The 14276-nt window shown below is 42.7% G+C and overlaps 1 protein-coding gene across 1 annotated transcript in view; it reads left to right on the top strand.

Annotated features, from left to right (window-relative positions):
• The window catches only part of LOC138666737 (uncharacterized), a 118329-nt gene that overhangs the window by 89522 nt on the left and 14531 nt on the right, over positions 1–14276 (top strand). The window contains exons 19-24 of the mRNA XM_069754920.1: positions 55–217; positions 3656–3794; positions 4876–4979; positions 9074–9319; positions 10651–10941; positions 12097–12263. Coding sequence (XP_069611021.1) covers positions 55–217; positions 3656–3794; positions 4876–4979; positions 9074–9319; positions 10651–10941; positions 12097–12263 — 1110 coding nt within the window. The remainder of the gene's footprint in view (positions 1–54; positions 218–3655; positions 3795–4875; positions 4980–9073; positions 9320–10650; positions 10942–12096; positions 12264–14276) is intronic.

The raw sequence follows: 14276 nt of genomic DNA, 5'->3' as shown, positions 1-14276 counted from the left end.
TATTCCCTTTAGCCCAGGAAACCTAATTTTACACATGCTCTTTTTTGTGTACAGATTGGCAGGTGGGATGAGAAAGACAGGGTGGATTTCATGTGTGAGAACCGAAGACTGTCCTATACATTGGTGAGCAGTGTCCCCATTCTACGTGTTTGGTTCCGAGGCGAAACTCAGTCCGCTTATGGACATCACTGGGTTTTTGCAGCTGTATTCTGCACAGGTAAGGTTTAAAAGCCTTCATAAACTATGTCTGAAACTATGGCCCCTTAACCAATGAACATTTAATATAAGGCAAAAGTTGTAGAGCTATTTTTTAAAAGGACCTTTCACCAGTTTGAGCATGGTAAACTGGACACATGATGGAATATTAGCTGCAGAACTGAGTTGAAGATATTTTTTTTTATTTCTTCCCTTTGTTGCAGTGATATGAGCTTGTAAAGTATCATTACAAACACTTTGAGATCTTATCTCACGGTGCTCTCAGCTCTCACCCTCCCCACACTAGCTAGCTGATGTGAGATGAGATCTTGAAGCGTTTGTAATGATATATACTGTAATTCGGCTCTGCTGGATATCTACACAGTGACCGCAGAGATCAGTGAGGTTAGGAGGGCATGTCTTATTTCCTCTCTTTGCTGCTGCCTGCTTATGATTGGCTAACCTTATTCAGGAATAGAAGTACACGCCCCCAGAAACAAAGTGCTGCTAATGTGTAGTTGTATTCAACGCAAGATATAACCTAAACTTTACAAGCTAATACATTGCAACAAAGAGAAATAAAAAAAATAAAAAACATGTTTTACTCTGTTCTCCAGCCACAATGATGTGTCCAACTTAACTCCTTTACCACCTTAAATGTATAAATACATCTAAGGTGGCCTCCCCTTGTTAGCTGCGGGCTCTGGCGAGGAGCCCACAACTTTGCTGGCACATGTCAGCTGATTTTATCAGCTGACATGTGCCCCTAAAAGCGGAGGGTGGAATCACGATACTCCCATAGCTGTTAACATTTTCAATGCTGCTATCAATCTCTGACAGCGGCATTTAACACCCTATCGGCGCCGGTGTCACATGACCGAGGGTCATCGATGGTTTGGTATGACAACCTGTGGTCAGCAGCAGACATCTATGGTTGTCATTGCCGGATTGCTAAGAGCACACTCAGCGTTTGGAGCTCATGGAAAGTGATCATTTCTACAGGGCTGAAGCCATGCTCTGTGTAGCACAAGCAATCGGATGACTGCAGCTTCTGGTTGATGCTATGCTACACCATAACAAAATATGGCCCCTTTACTGTAGTACTTAATCAGTGGGAGTCCAACCAATGGGTTTCACACCGATTAGCAGAACAAGGAACTTTTATCCCATCAAAAAATGGAGTGTTAAGGTACCGTCACACTAGACGATATCGCTAGCGATCCGTGACGTTGCAGCGTCCTCGCTAGCGATATCGTCCAGTGTGACATGCAGCAGCGATCAGGCCCCTGCTGTGCTGTCGCTGGTCGGGGAAGAAAGTCCAGAACTTTATTTGGTTGCTGGACTCCCCGCAGACATCGCTGAATCGGCGTGTGTGACACCGATTCAGCGATGTCTTCACTGGTAACCAGGGTAAACATCGGGTAACTAAGCGCAGGGCCGCGCTTAGTAACCCGATGTTTACCCTGGTTACCATCCTAAAAGTAAAAAAAGAAACACTACATACTTACCTACAGCCGTCTGTCCTCCAGCGCTGTGCTCTGCACTCCTCCTGTACTGGCTGTGAGCGTCGGTCAGCCGGAAAGCAGAGCGGTGACGTCACCGCTCTGCTTTCCGGCCGCTGTGCTCACACAGACAGTACAGGAGGAGTGCAGAGCACAGCGCTGGAGGACAGACGGCTGTAGGTAAGTATGTAGTGTTTGTTTTTTTTACTTTTAGGATGGTAACCAGGGTAAACATCGGGTTACTAAGCGCGGCCCTGCGCTTAGTTACCCGATGTTTACCCTGGTTACCGGCATCGTTGGTCGCTGGAGAGCGGTCTGTGTGACAGCTCTCCAGCGACCAAACAGCGACGCTGCAGCGATCCGGATCGTTGTCGGTATCGCTGCAGCGTCGCTTAGTGTGACGGTACCTTTAGTTCGGATGTCCGAATGCCGCTCCATTCATTCTCTACAGAGCTGCCAGAAAAAACAAGCGCAGCACTCAACAGCTGTATTGGTAGTGAATGAAGCAATGATTAATCATCCGCACTACTTCTCCATTGTTTAATGGTGATAAAAAGTTTACTGTTCTGCTGATCAGTGCGGATGCCAGCAGTCGGACACTAATGCAGTGAATAGGGATAACTTAATTTCCTCGGACAGCTCAGATTGGAGGGAGTCTGACCACAGGGACTTGCACCAATAAGCGGAACAGGGAACTTTTGATCGCATTTTAGAATGGAGTGTTAGTTCATACTCCATCACCACTCCACTCATTCCTTATGGGGCTGTCTAACTGTCAAGATTCATTTTTGGATTCGTGGCAGCTCCTGTTTCACTCTGTTTCAAATGTAGCTTTTTTCCTTTCAGGACCAGCGGGGGTTAATGTCAGTTTTTCCCTCGCTGGCAATCTACTGCAGTTGCAAAGTTGCAGGGTCAGCTGATGTGGGTGGTGGCACTCCCACTAACTTTTAAATGGTCACCTGATGCATCAGTTGACTGTTGGTGAAAGAGTTTCACTATGGAGACCAGCCATGCAGTTGCAGCTCTCTGGTGTCAGCTACTTCTGGTGTTTGGAATCCTGTTTCTGTGTCATCAGCGATGTGGAGCTTGGCAGTGGTGTCTAGAAGCTAAGTGTTGTGTTTATTACTTGTCCCTTTCGTGCTTGTCACTGTCCCCTGTGTGGGACTATCTGCAGTGGTGAGGCTTGCGCCCCTTGCCGGCCAGTGCACTAGGCAGGGCAGTGCTAGGTGACAGCGAGGGACAAGGTTCCTGACGGCGGTGGGGGGGAAAGACCCATTTTGGGCATTACAGGAGTGCAGGGACAGGCTCAGGTTTGAGCTCAGTTGGTGACCATCCCTAATTTCCCTATCAATAAGGCCTTCCTCCCCCCATTTCCATCCTGTTGTGTGTGTTGCCCAGTCTGCTGACCCACCTCGTCGTTAAGACATGTCACATCGTGACACTAGCGTTCCACTCAGCTTTTTCCAGCAGCTTCAAGGACAATGAATGGAGTGGCAGTTGGGCATCCAACCTGATAAAAACTCCCCATTCTCACAATTGGTGCGGGCCTCAAGAGTCATATTTTCACCTATCAATAAGTTATCACCTATACTGTAAATAGGTGATAACTAGTTTTCACTAGACAACCCTTTAATTCAGCTACAAAATTGGCCGAGTTGCAGTAGTTAGAGAGGAATTCCTGCTCCTTTAATCCAGTACTTGAGCTACTCTACGTCTATAGAGGTTAGTGTATTAGAAACTTAAAAAGGGGGTCACTCCATTCCAGGAAAGGGCACTACCTCTATGCTCCACTGATCATGGTGGTTCCAGAGGTGTTAACCCTATTGATCATAAATGAATGACCTATCTTAGGTATTAATTCATAGCGTATAACAATGTTGTAAGCATGATGCACTTAGTTGTTTAGCTTATCAAGTTGTATTAATAACATAATAAAGGCTTATTCTGGTTTTTTCCAGTGTTACGCTTTCTGGGAATTCCAACTCGAGTTGTCACGAACTACAATTCAGCCTATGATACTGACCGGACCCTGCAGAAAGAGATATATTATGATAAGAATGGAGCACGTGTTCACAGATCACGAAATGACAGTGTCTGGTAATGATTTTAAGATTTGCATGTTCCTTCTTTTCAGCCCAGCAAAAAGTTGACTCTTCTGTCATCTGTTAAAGAAGCACTCCTCATCCTCCAATAAAAATGTTTATCCCCTTAATATTTTGCAGTCATCATATTATATAGCATTGTGTACTTATATATTGCTCATTTTTCCTTTCTACCCAGTTAATTCTTCCATTTTCCATTAGGATTATGATATCCCATGATTAATAACTGACTAGCTGAATCCTTCTAAGCTCTATGTAGAAACAGGAGGTCAACTTTCCCTGCATGACTCATGAGTCACTGCAAAGGTACCTAGCAGGGGGAGGAGGGAGCAGCTGGGACAGGAGTTGAAGAGGGGTATGACTCATGCATGGAAAAGAGACTTCCTGTTTCTACATACAGCACAGAAAAGAGAAGAATTTACTGGGTAGAAAGGCAAAATGAGCAATTGTAAGTACACAGTGCTTTATAGTATGACAATTGCAATATATAATGAGGATAAAAACTTTGATGGGAGGAGGAGGAATGCTTCATTAACATGGAAGTGGATAATAAGACAACATGATAGTCAGACAGGAATGTGACAACTAGTACAAATTGCCTGAGTAAAACTAGAGTTTATAATGAAACCATAAAGCTGTTATCCTAAAACAAAATGCTAGTAATGGTTGCCAACATAAATTTTATTAAGAAATTGCAAAATCCTTTATTAGCTTTTTTGGCCATGAACGAAAGATAACAGAAGAAATGTATTAAAGTCCAATCTGCACTAATATCAAGAACTGATAACAGCATGGATTCCTAAATATGGCCTGATGCAGCCTAGTATCCAGGAGCCTAACACTATATAGGCTGGCCCGGTTCCAGCAGTGACTGATAGACAAATTGTTCTAGGTCTATGGAAAACTATTGCTCGTTTTGACCATCCTATAGTGAGGCTTAAGAGAAGCAAACATCAGTCACAAGTATCCCATAAACTGAGACTCTTTTTGCAAATGAATAAAATATCTCCATAAATTATGGTAGATGGTGAGATTGCATGTATTAGGTGAACATGTAATGCCATGTAATCTTTTAGGCATTTCCATGTGTGGAATGAATGTTGGGTGGAAAGAAGAGACCTCCATAAAGAATACAGTGGATGGCAAGTTCTTGATGCAACTGCACAGCTGAAATACAACGGTATCAATATAAATATGCTCAATTTAATGTAATAATTTCCTATATGTATACGTATTATTTCCATGCAGATCTTGAAAAAATTCCATATGTTTGCATGGTAAAGCATCCAAATTTCTAGGAGCTAGGTTTTGGTACACAGTGTGAGTGCCCAACTTGGCAACGGCTGGACAGCTTGTTTAGATAAATGGATTATATTAGTATTAGTCATAGCTTTATAACAGGAGCCATGACAGATTAAATCAGTCTATTGTGTACTTTGGATGCCATTGACTTATAATAGACCGATCACATTTCCTTTTCATAAAACAACACTGCAAAGTACGCCATTCTGTCAATGGAAACTCAAAATATTCTAACACCATCAGAACATTTCACCTACATTGTTTAATCTCATGGTTCCTTTCTATCATTACAGTCATAATATAAGAGGGTTGAAGAAGCGAACAAGTTCCTTGCCATGTTGTATTGCCAAGTTGTTGAGCCAGACTTCACTCACTAATGCTGTGTATTATTTCTAATGTCATGTCATTTTGCACCGATTTGTTGGGCAAATTGCACAGGTTCTTTAAATATGTATAAATACTAGTGATGAACAAGCATGCTTGGATATCGTTTTACTCGAACATGCTTGGGTGTCTTCGGCGTGCTCAAGTAATATGTTTGCGTCCCTGCCAGAGCCAGACTGGCCATCTGTCAATTCTGGAAAATGCCAGAAGGGCCAGTCTGTATGTGGGCTGCCTTGTCTGCTACACTGTTAACAGAGTCTGTGTTCTCAAGACACCCATACTGTTAACAGTTGTGACGGAGCACAAAGTGGTATCATTAGAAATATTGGCCTTGTAGTAAATCTTGCTTTCCTCCATCCAGGGTAATATTAGTAATATATCCCCATCTGGTGCTGGGAGACGGGGACAGCATGGGCCTGTGTGATTGCAAATGCCACGGCTGAATTTCAGCCCCAGTCCGTACCTGGCCTCCCCGCGCTGCATGATTCGTGGCTGTTAGACAGCCTCGAGGCATTTTGTTTGTTAGGCAATCCCCACCTGTGTTGGGTCTGTCTAACAGCTGTGAATCATGCATGAGAAATATGTCATGTTTGTATAGGGCATGAAAGACTGCCAATTATAATTATGTCTGGTTCTCCTGCCATTTAGGGCCAGTCACAGAGGGCATCAAAAGCAGGTAGAAATTCAGTATTCTGTATAGCATATCGTTTATAGCCTGGGGAATGGAACACCTGAAGGTACAAGGTGCCACTTTGGCTACAGTGGTGGCAGAGGGAGCCCTTGTCTTGTATGGCTCAGGTTAAAAAGACCAGCAGTCTGTGAAGAGCAACCTCCAATGAACAAGATGTAATTATAGGTTAGTTTGGATGCCGTAGTAAATTTGCCTGGAACCATGTGGGGCAGGAGAGTGAGATGTAGCCACAAAAGATAGAGAGAAAGGCAACTTGGATACTGCAGATGCTGAGGGTGGTGGAGTGTCGCAAATATAGAGTGAAGGTAGAGACGCAAAAGGAACAGTTGGGGAGATACTCACATTGCACCCCCAGAAGAAGATCCAAGGAGGTGCATCCTTTATGATACTACATTGCTGAGAATAAAGTTTCAATGGAAGCCCGGAGAGTCCAATGGAGGGTTGGCTTTGTGGCTTGACCAGGCCTGTGTGATACTAAAAGAGATTGATTGTGCAGGGCATCTCAAGGACAGGCGTACACTAGAGAGCAAACTTTATCTCCTGGAGGATAAATAACTGTTTGGTGTGGCATCTTGTTGGGGCACCTGTATAGTGCTCAGTCCCACCAACGGAGGGCGCAAAAGGAATCTATCAGCAGGTTTTTGCTATGTAATCTAAAGACAGCAAGAGCTAGGGACTGAAACACAGAATTCTGGAATATGTCACTTGCGGTGGGCCACTGGGGAGGCGCCAGATGTTGCAGAAGGGTTAGCTGGGGCATGTAGTCCCACTGGCAGCAGATAATGTCACTGTAGCTTAAGTGGGTCGCTGGACCCCTCAACACTTCTCTTGTGTCTACAATTATCAATAGTGGGAGGTGGCACTTGTGGATGGTATAGGACCCCCCAGGGGCACTCCTGTAGCGGTGGTGTCTGGGTGCAGATTTTGGAGTGCCCAAGGTGTTTGTGCAATCTCAAGCAGCCAGACACGCAGGTGAACTTATGACCATAACAATCTTACTGAAAGAGGTAACGGGGTTCAGTCTATCTCTTAAAGGCAAAGTTTAGAGTATGTTGTACATATGAAAGTAATGGTTCTCTCCTCATGAGACAAGCGAGGTTATGAGTTCTCTTCACTTGGTATTAGGGGAAGTGCTATACACAGTCCAAGAAATATTACACTGATGGAGGGACCTTCACAGATTAGTGTGTTTCCACGGAGAGCCAAAGTGTGTAAGTACTCACAGTTTCGAGCCTACCAATCCCTTTCTAAGGGGGTGGGTTAAACAAAGTCAGTGGCGAGACAGCCACGTGGATCTGATCCTGGCTAGAAGCAAACAGGATAACCAGCATGCAGGAGAGCATTTGTACAGCATTATCTCTCCTGACTAGAAGAGGCTTCGCTCCTTTGTGGAGGAGATTATGTGGAGAAAGATGTTAATTATGCTGGGAGCAGTAGTGTCTGCTTCCTCAGGCAGCTTGTACAGCCCAGACCTGAAAGTTACCTCAGGAAGTGTGAGAGCCCTAAGCTGGGAGGCTCCTTCCTGCCATTTTTATGGCAGTTTGTTGTGAGGAGTATAATCACTTAACTTTTATATACACATTGGCCAATAGATGGCAGCAAGGGACATTTACAATGGCAAAATAACTGACTGGCACTTCTAAGCTAATGTGAACAGGTGCAAACTAGGAGCAGCTAACTGCATATACAATAAACAAAAAAAGTTGCACTTTGTAGTGCTAAAGCATGTCAATATGAAATAAATGAAATATGAATAGCAATATTGCTTCTGAAAACTAGGAAAAAATGAGACACTTAACACATAATTTGGCCAATTCATGCCTGCCCAGCAGCCAACGACAAGGTGATCTCTAAACTGCTGGGTCCTAACGTGTCTAGTTTGAATACCTCTATAAAGCCATGTGTACACATTGAGTATTTGGTGAGTTTTTTACCCCAGTATTTTTAAGCCAAAACCAAGAGTGGAACGGTCAAAGGAAAAGCATAATAGAAACATTTGCACCCCTTCTGCATTTATAACCCAATCCTGGTTTTGGCTTATAAATACTGGGGTAATAAAAACTCACCAAATACTGAATGTGTGCCTTTGACATTAGACTGAATTTTGAATTCCTGGGTAGATGTGAAAACCTCTCTTACAAGTCTGATTTTATGGGTAGGTAGGATCCTGTTGCAATTAAAATCCACCACATGCTGGAGGACTGGCTCGGTCAGAGAGCTAATATACAATGATAAAAAAACTAACTGGCACTTCTAAGCTACTGTGAACATGTGCAAACTAGGAGCTGCTACCTCCATATACAATAAACAAAAAAAGTTGCAATCTGTAGTGCTAAAGCATGTCAATGTGGAATACATGAAATATGAATAGTAATACTGCTTCTGCATACTAGCTCTCTAATCGAACACTCTGCCCTTCAGCATGTGGTGGATATTAATTGCAACAGAGTCCCACCTACCCATAAAATCTGACTTTGAAGAGAAGTATTCACATCTACCCAGGAATTCAGACTTCAATATTAGAAAGGTATTCACACTAGACACGTTAGGACCCAGCAGTTTTGACACAACCTTGTCGTTGGTTGCTGGGCAAGCATGAATTGGCCAAATTATATGCTAAGCATCTCATTTTTTCCTAGCATCCAGAAGTAGTATTGCTATTCATATTTCATAATCAAAGTGATACATCATTGGATTCAGCTTCTTATTGCCTACATTACACTGCTCTCAGATGAGGTAGCAAAAAACGTGCTGACAGATTCCTTGTAACTACTGTACATCTGACACCTTCAATTATACTAATCTAATAGACAGTACATATGTAATAATACAGTGAATCTGCTATCAGTATCTCATGGTAAGTTCCTTCTTTATAAATATCTGTTCTTTATTAACAGGTGAGCTGTGTTGTAGTGGTCCTGCCCCAGTCAAAGCCATCAAGGATGGTCATGTGGAGCTGAGTTATGACTCCAAACGTATTTTCTCGAAGATCTATACAGAAACTAAAGTCTTGGTACGAGATGCTAAAGGACATTTTAGAAAGGCGTACAGCAAGATCAGGCATGTTGGAGATGGGATCAGCACAAAGAGTGTTGGAACCGATGCCCAAGATGACATTACCGTTAACTACAAGCATCCAAAAGGTGTGTGCTATTTCTCTCTATTAAAAAGTCTGAGCTTGTCATCTTTAATAATTATAGACTGTCAAATTGTTGAACAGGGATGCAAGGTATGTAATTGTGCAAAACGAAATCAAGAACTTTGGAAATGCTAGACAAGTCCAGTAAAAAGGTTTTATTTCCTAGAGTCAACATGTATTAATTATCCACAGAATATCAGGATCTCCTGAAATGTCTATGAAATCTAGCTAAAGAGGACCTGTTATTCGCCATAAATATGTACATTTATTTACCTGATGTAAATGTCTGTAATCTCCTAGGTCGTGTGTTGTTTTTCTTTTGTTCCTGCATCTCTCCATTTTTAAAATATGGTCATCAGCTCATCGTTGTGGGCATCTTCTTGAAGACCACACTCAAATGGTTAAGAAAAATACAGGGTGGGCCATTTATATGGATACACCTGTGTGGGCCATGTATATGGATACACCTAAATAAAATGGGAATGGTTGGTGATAACAACTTCCTGCTTGTAGAACATTAGTATATGGGAGGGGGAAACCATTTCAAGATGGGTGGTGACCATGGCGGCCATTTTGGATTGCATCTTTATAAATGGCCCACTCAGGTGTATCCATATAGATGGCCCACCCTGTACAATATTTTATACATGGAAGAAGGGACCATATTTTAGAAACTAAGCGACATAGGAACAAAAAAATAAACAGTGCCAGATTTAAAACAGGGACATTTATACCAAGCAGACGTTACACATTTTTGGCAAGTGACAGATCCTCTTTAAAGGGACACTGTCACCTGAATTTGGAGGGAACAATCTTCAGCCATGGAGGTGGGGTTTTGGGGTGTTTGATTCACCCTTTCCTTACCCGCTGGCTGCAATATTGGATTGAAGTTCATTCTCTGTCCTCCGTAGTATATGCCTGCACAAGGCAATCTTACCTTGCGCAGGCGTGTACTATGGAGGACAGAGAATGAACTTCAATCCAATATTGCAGCCAGCATTTGAAGATTGTTCCCTCCAAATTCAGGTGATAGTGTCCCTTTAAAGGAGTATCATCAACATTTATCACCCATCCACAACATTTCTTGCAACAAAAAAAACAGCTCCAGTCTTGTCCATGGGTGACATCTGGTATTGCAGCTCAATCTCTTTCACTTGAATGGAGTGATTCAAAGGAGAAGTATCTGCTCCTTTCTTCATAGAAGTGTGTAAGAGTCGTTTCAATTGTCTTAAGTGGGAGAACCTCCTTCATTTGAGACCACCTTTTTCTGAGAAAATTATTCCTTCTTGATATTTAAGTAATTTCTAAAATAATATTTAACCTTAAACATAACAGGCTCTAAAGAAGAACATGAAGCTGTAGCAAGAGCCAAGCAGCTAATGCTCCAAAACCAGCAGGACCCGGATTATAACTTGATGTTCATCAGTCCAGTTGTAGTGTCTATTACATCCAAGAATGACCAGCTGTACGGAGAGGACATTGGCCTCAGTGTGACAGTCTGCAATGTGGGCGGAGAGGAGAAGGATCTTGAGCTTGTGCTTGGTGCTCAGTCTGTGCACGACTACGGCATCACACGGACACAGTTCTGGAGTGAGAAGTTTCACTTCCATCTGTCTTCAGGAGAAGGTAATTTGGAAATGTAGATATATGAATGTCATGTATTATAGCCTCATGTTGCAATTGGTAACAATTGGAATTGCAACCTATAGGAAATTAACCCCTTAGTGACGGAGCCAAATTTTTGAAATCTGACCAGTGTCACTTTATGTGGTAATAACTCTGGAACGCTTCAACAAATCCCAGTGATTTTGAGACTGTTTTTTCAGGACACATTATACTTTATGGTAATGGTAAATTTAGGTTGATATGTTTTGTGTTTATTTATAAAAAAATATCAGAAATTTGAGAAAAATGTTAAAAAATAGCAATTTTTAAACTTTGGATGATTATCCCTGTAATCTAGATAGTCATACCACAGCAAAATATTAATAAATAACATTTCCCACACATCAGCACCATTTGTAAAATGTTATTTTATTTTGTTAGCATTTTAGGAGGTTTAAAAATGTAGCAGTAATTTTTCATTTTTTCAAGAAAATGTACAAAATTTATTTTTTTAGGACTTATCCATGTTTGAAGTGCCTTTAGGGGTCCCATATATTGGGAAACCCCCAAAAGTGATACCATTTTAAAAACAGCACCTCCTGACTTACTGAAAACTGCTGTCGGATAGTTTATTAACCCTTCAGGTGCTTTTCAGGAATTAATGCAAAGTGGCATGACAGAAATGAAAATGTGTATTTTTACCACCTAAATGTCGCTAACTTCTAAACAGATTACTACAGCAATCAGACTCTAAGGCCGCTATATGGTCATGAATTGCCATGGCAAACATCAGGACAACAAAATCATGATCTGAGTGCACCAATTTGGATAATGACGAAGCCCCCACACTCTGTTAACTATTTATATGATGTAGTCACTATTGACAGCAGCATCCAAGAGGTTAAACAGATATGGACGGCGCCAACACTGATCGTGGCTGATACAGCATGTTGTCAGTTATAGTGTACAGCCGCCAGCTGCTGGATTGTCACCTGTATGGGGAGGATATTCTCTTATATGTCAGGTCAGTTAAAAGACGTATTGGCTTAAACCAGCATTTTATTTAAAAAATGTAATCTACAAATCCAAAACTCAACTTCAATTACTTCTTCCGAGTAACAGTGCAATAAAACAAAAAGGAAAGGTAAAAATGTTACTACTTCTATAATATTGCAGAACGAAGTGTCTCTGGAAGGATAAATTATTCTGCATACAAGAAAGAACTGCTCGACAATAACCTCATGAGAATTACTGCTCTAGTGAAAGAACCAAAACGTGACGATGGCTGCTATGCCCTGGCAGATCAAGATGTGACCATCTGTAAACCATCCATGGTCATTCAGGTACGTCCACATTTTAGCAAACACCAGGGCCAGTGACTATTGTGGAACATATAGGACTTGAAGTCAATGAGTAAATCACACATCACATTTCTCTATATTCGCTATATCTTATGAAGGAGTTTGAAGGGCTACTGCATCTCCTCTTACCGCAAGGAGCAAAAGATGCATTCAACTATAAGAAATGGTCAGTCAATGGAGAAAATCCTATTTTGGATTGAAGCCACTAGTGGTCTGTCTTATCTAAACTTCAACTATGCTATTATTGAAAGCCGTGTACATCTAAATGTACAAAGTTGTGTTCACTGGCAGTCAATGAAAGCATGGACAAAACCTGATCTGCGAGAACTGAAGATGGCCTTAGGCCGGTTTCACACGTCAGTGGCTCCGGTACGTGAGGTGACAGTTTCCTCACGTATCGGAGACACTGACTCATGTAGACACATTAAAATCAATGTGTCTCTGCACATGTCAGCGTGTTTTCACGGACCGTGTGTCCATTTGAAAAACACGGAGACATGTCAGTGTTCGTGGGAGCGCACGTATTACACGGACCCATTAAAGTCAATGGGTCCGTGTAAAACACGTACCGCACACGGATGCTGTCCGTGTGCAGTCCGTGTGCCATGCAGGAGACAGCGCTACAGTAAGCGCTGTCCCCCCAGCGTGGTGCTGAAGCCGCCATTCATTTCTTCTCTCCAGCAGCGTTCGCTGGAGAGAAGATATGAAAAATCTTTTTTTTTTTGGTGTTTAAAAAAAAGATCCCTGTCCCCAACCCTCTCCCACCCCCTATGCCCCCCCCCCCGCTATTAATAAAATACTTACCCTGCTCCCTCGCTGCTTCCTCTCCTCGCCGCAGCTTCTCCCGTAGGGGGTGGAGCCGCATATTCATCACTGTAATGGGCGGCACCACGTGACCGCTCATACAGGAGAAGCTGCGGCGAGGTGAGGAAGCAGACCACCAAAAAAAAAAAAGATTTTTCATATCTTCTCTCCAGCGAACGCTGCTGGAGAGAAGAAATGAATGGCGGCTTCAGCACCAGATGCAGGGGACAGCGCTTAACTGTAGCGCTGTCTCCTGCACGGGGCGTGTGGTACCCAGTCGGCACACGGGCAGCACACGGATGCCGCACATGTGCCACACTGATGTGCCTCGTGAGCACACGGACACACGGACAAGGATAATTCCGGTACCGATTTTTCCGGTACCAGAATTATCTGGACGTGTGGGACAGGCCTTAGAGACAACCCTGCCCATTAAAGTTATCCATATAACCAAATTGGGCATATGGACAAGGGTACTCGTAAAGAATCACTCCTCCCATCAATAATTGTATCCTCTTAATAAATTGCAATCATCATATTATATAGCACTGTGCACTTACAATTGATCATTTTCCCCTTCTACCCAGCTAATTCTTCTCTTTTCCATTAGATCTATGACATCACGTAATTAATAACTGACTAGCTGAATCCTTCTAAGCTCTATGTAGAGACAGGAGGTCAGTTTTCCCTGCATGACAGGGGGAGGAGGGAGCAGCTGGGTCAAGAGTTGAAGAAGGGAATGATAAATGCAGGGACAAGAGACTTCCTGTTTCTACATAGAGCAGAGAAAAGAGAAGAATTAGCTGGGTAGAAAGGCAAAATGAGCAATTTTAAGTACACAGTGCTATATAATATGATTGCAATATATTAAGAGGATATCAACTTTGATGGGAGACGAGCTTCTTTAATAAGACAATCCCCTTTTTTTAGGAAAGCACAAAGCCAACTCCTACTTACAAGTCTGCAGTGGCCCTAAACAAGCAGGAGGCAGGTATAAAAAATGAAAAGAGTTGAAGTGGATGTTGGATTGGTGGCAGGGTGTCCCAGTGATGATACTCCTATCGTTCAGCTGAAATTTGTAAGTTATTACCCTGCAGCAGCACCACCGCCACAGGGAAATGAAGCATTACACAGCTCTCATAGTAGTAGTCAATGGGCTCCAACACTGCTACTTGAATGGACACAGCAGCC

This window comes from Ranitomeya imitator, chromosome 2, assembly GCF_032444005.1.
Source record: "Ranitomeya imitator isolate aRanImi1 chromosome 2, aRanImi1.pri, whole genome shotgun sequence".
Lineage (NCBI taxonomy): Eukaryota > Metazoa > Chordata > Amphibia > Anura > Dendrobatidae > Ranitomeya > Ranitomeya imitator.
The sequence above is the reverse complement of the archived record's forward strand: the minus strand, read 5'-3'. Positions and strand labels throughout refer to the sequence as shown.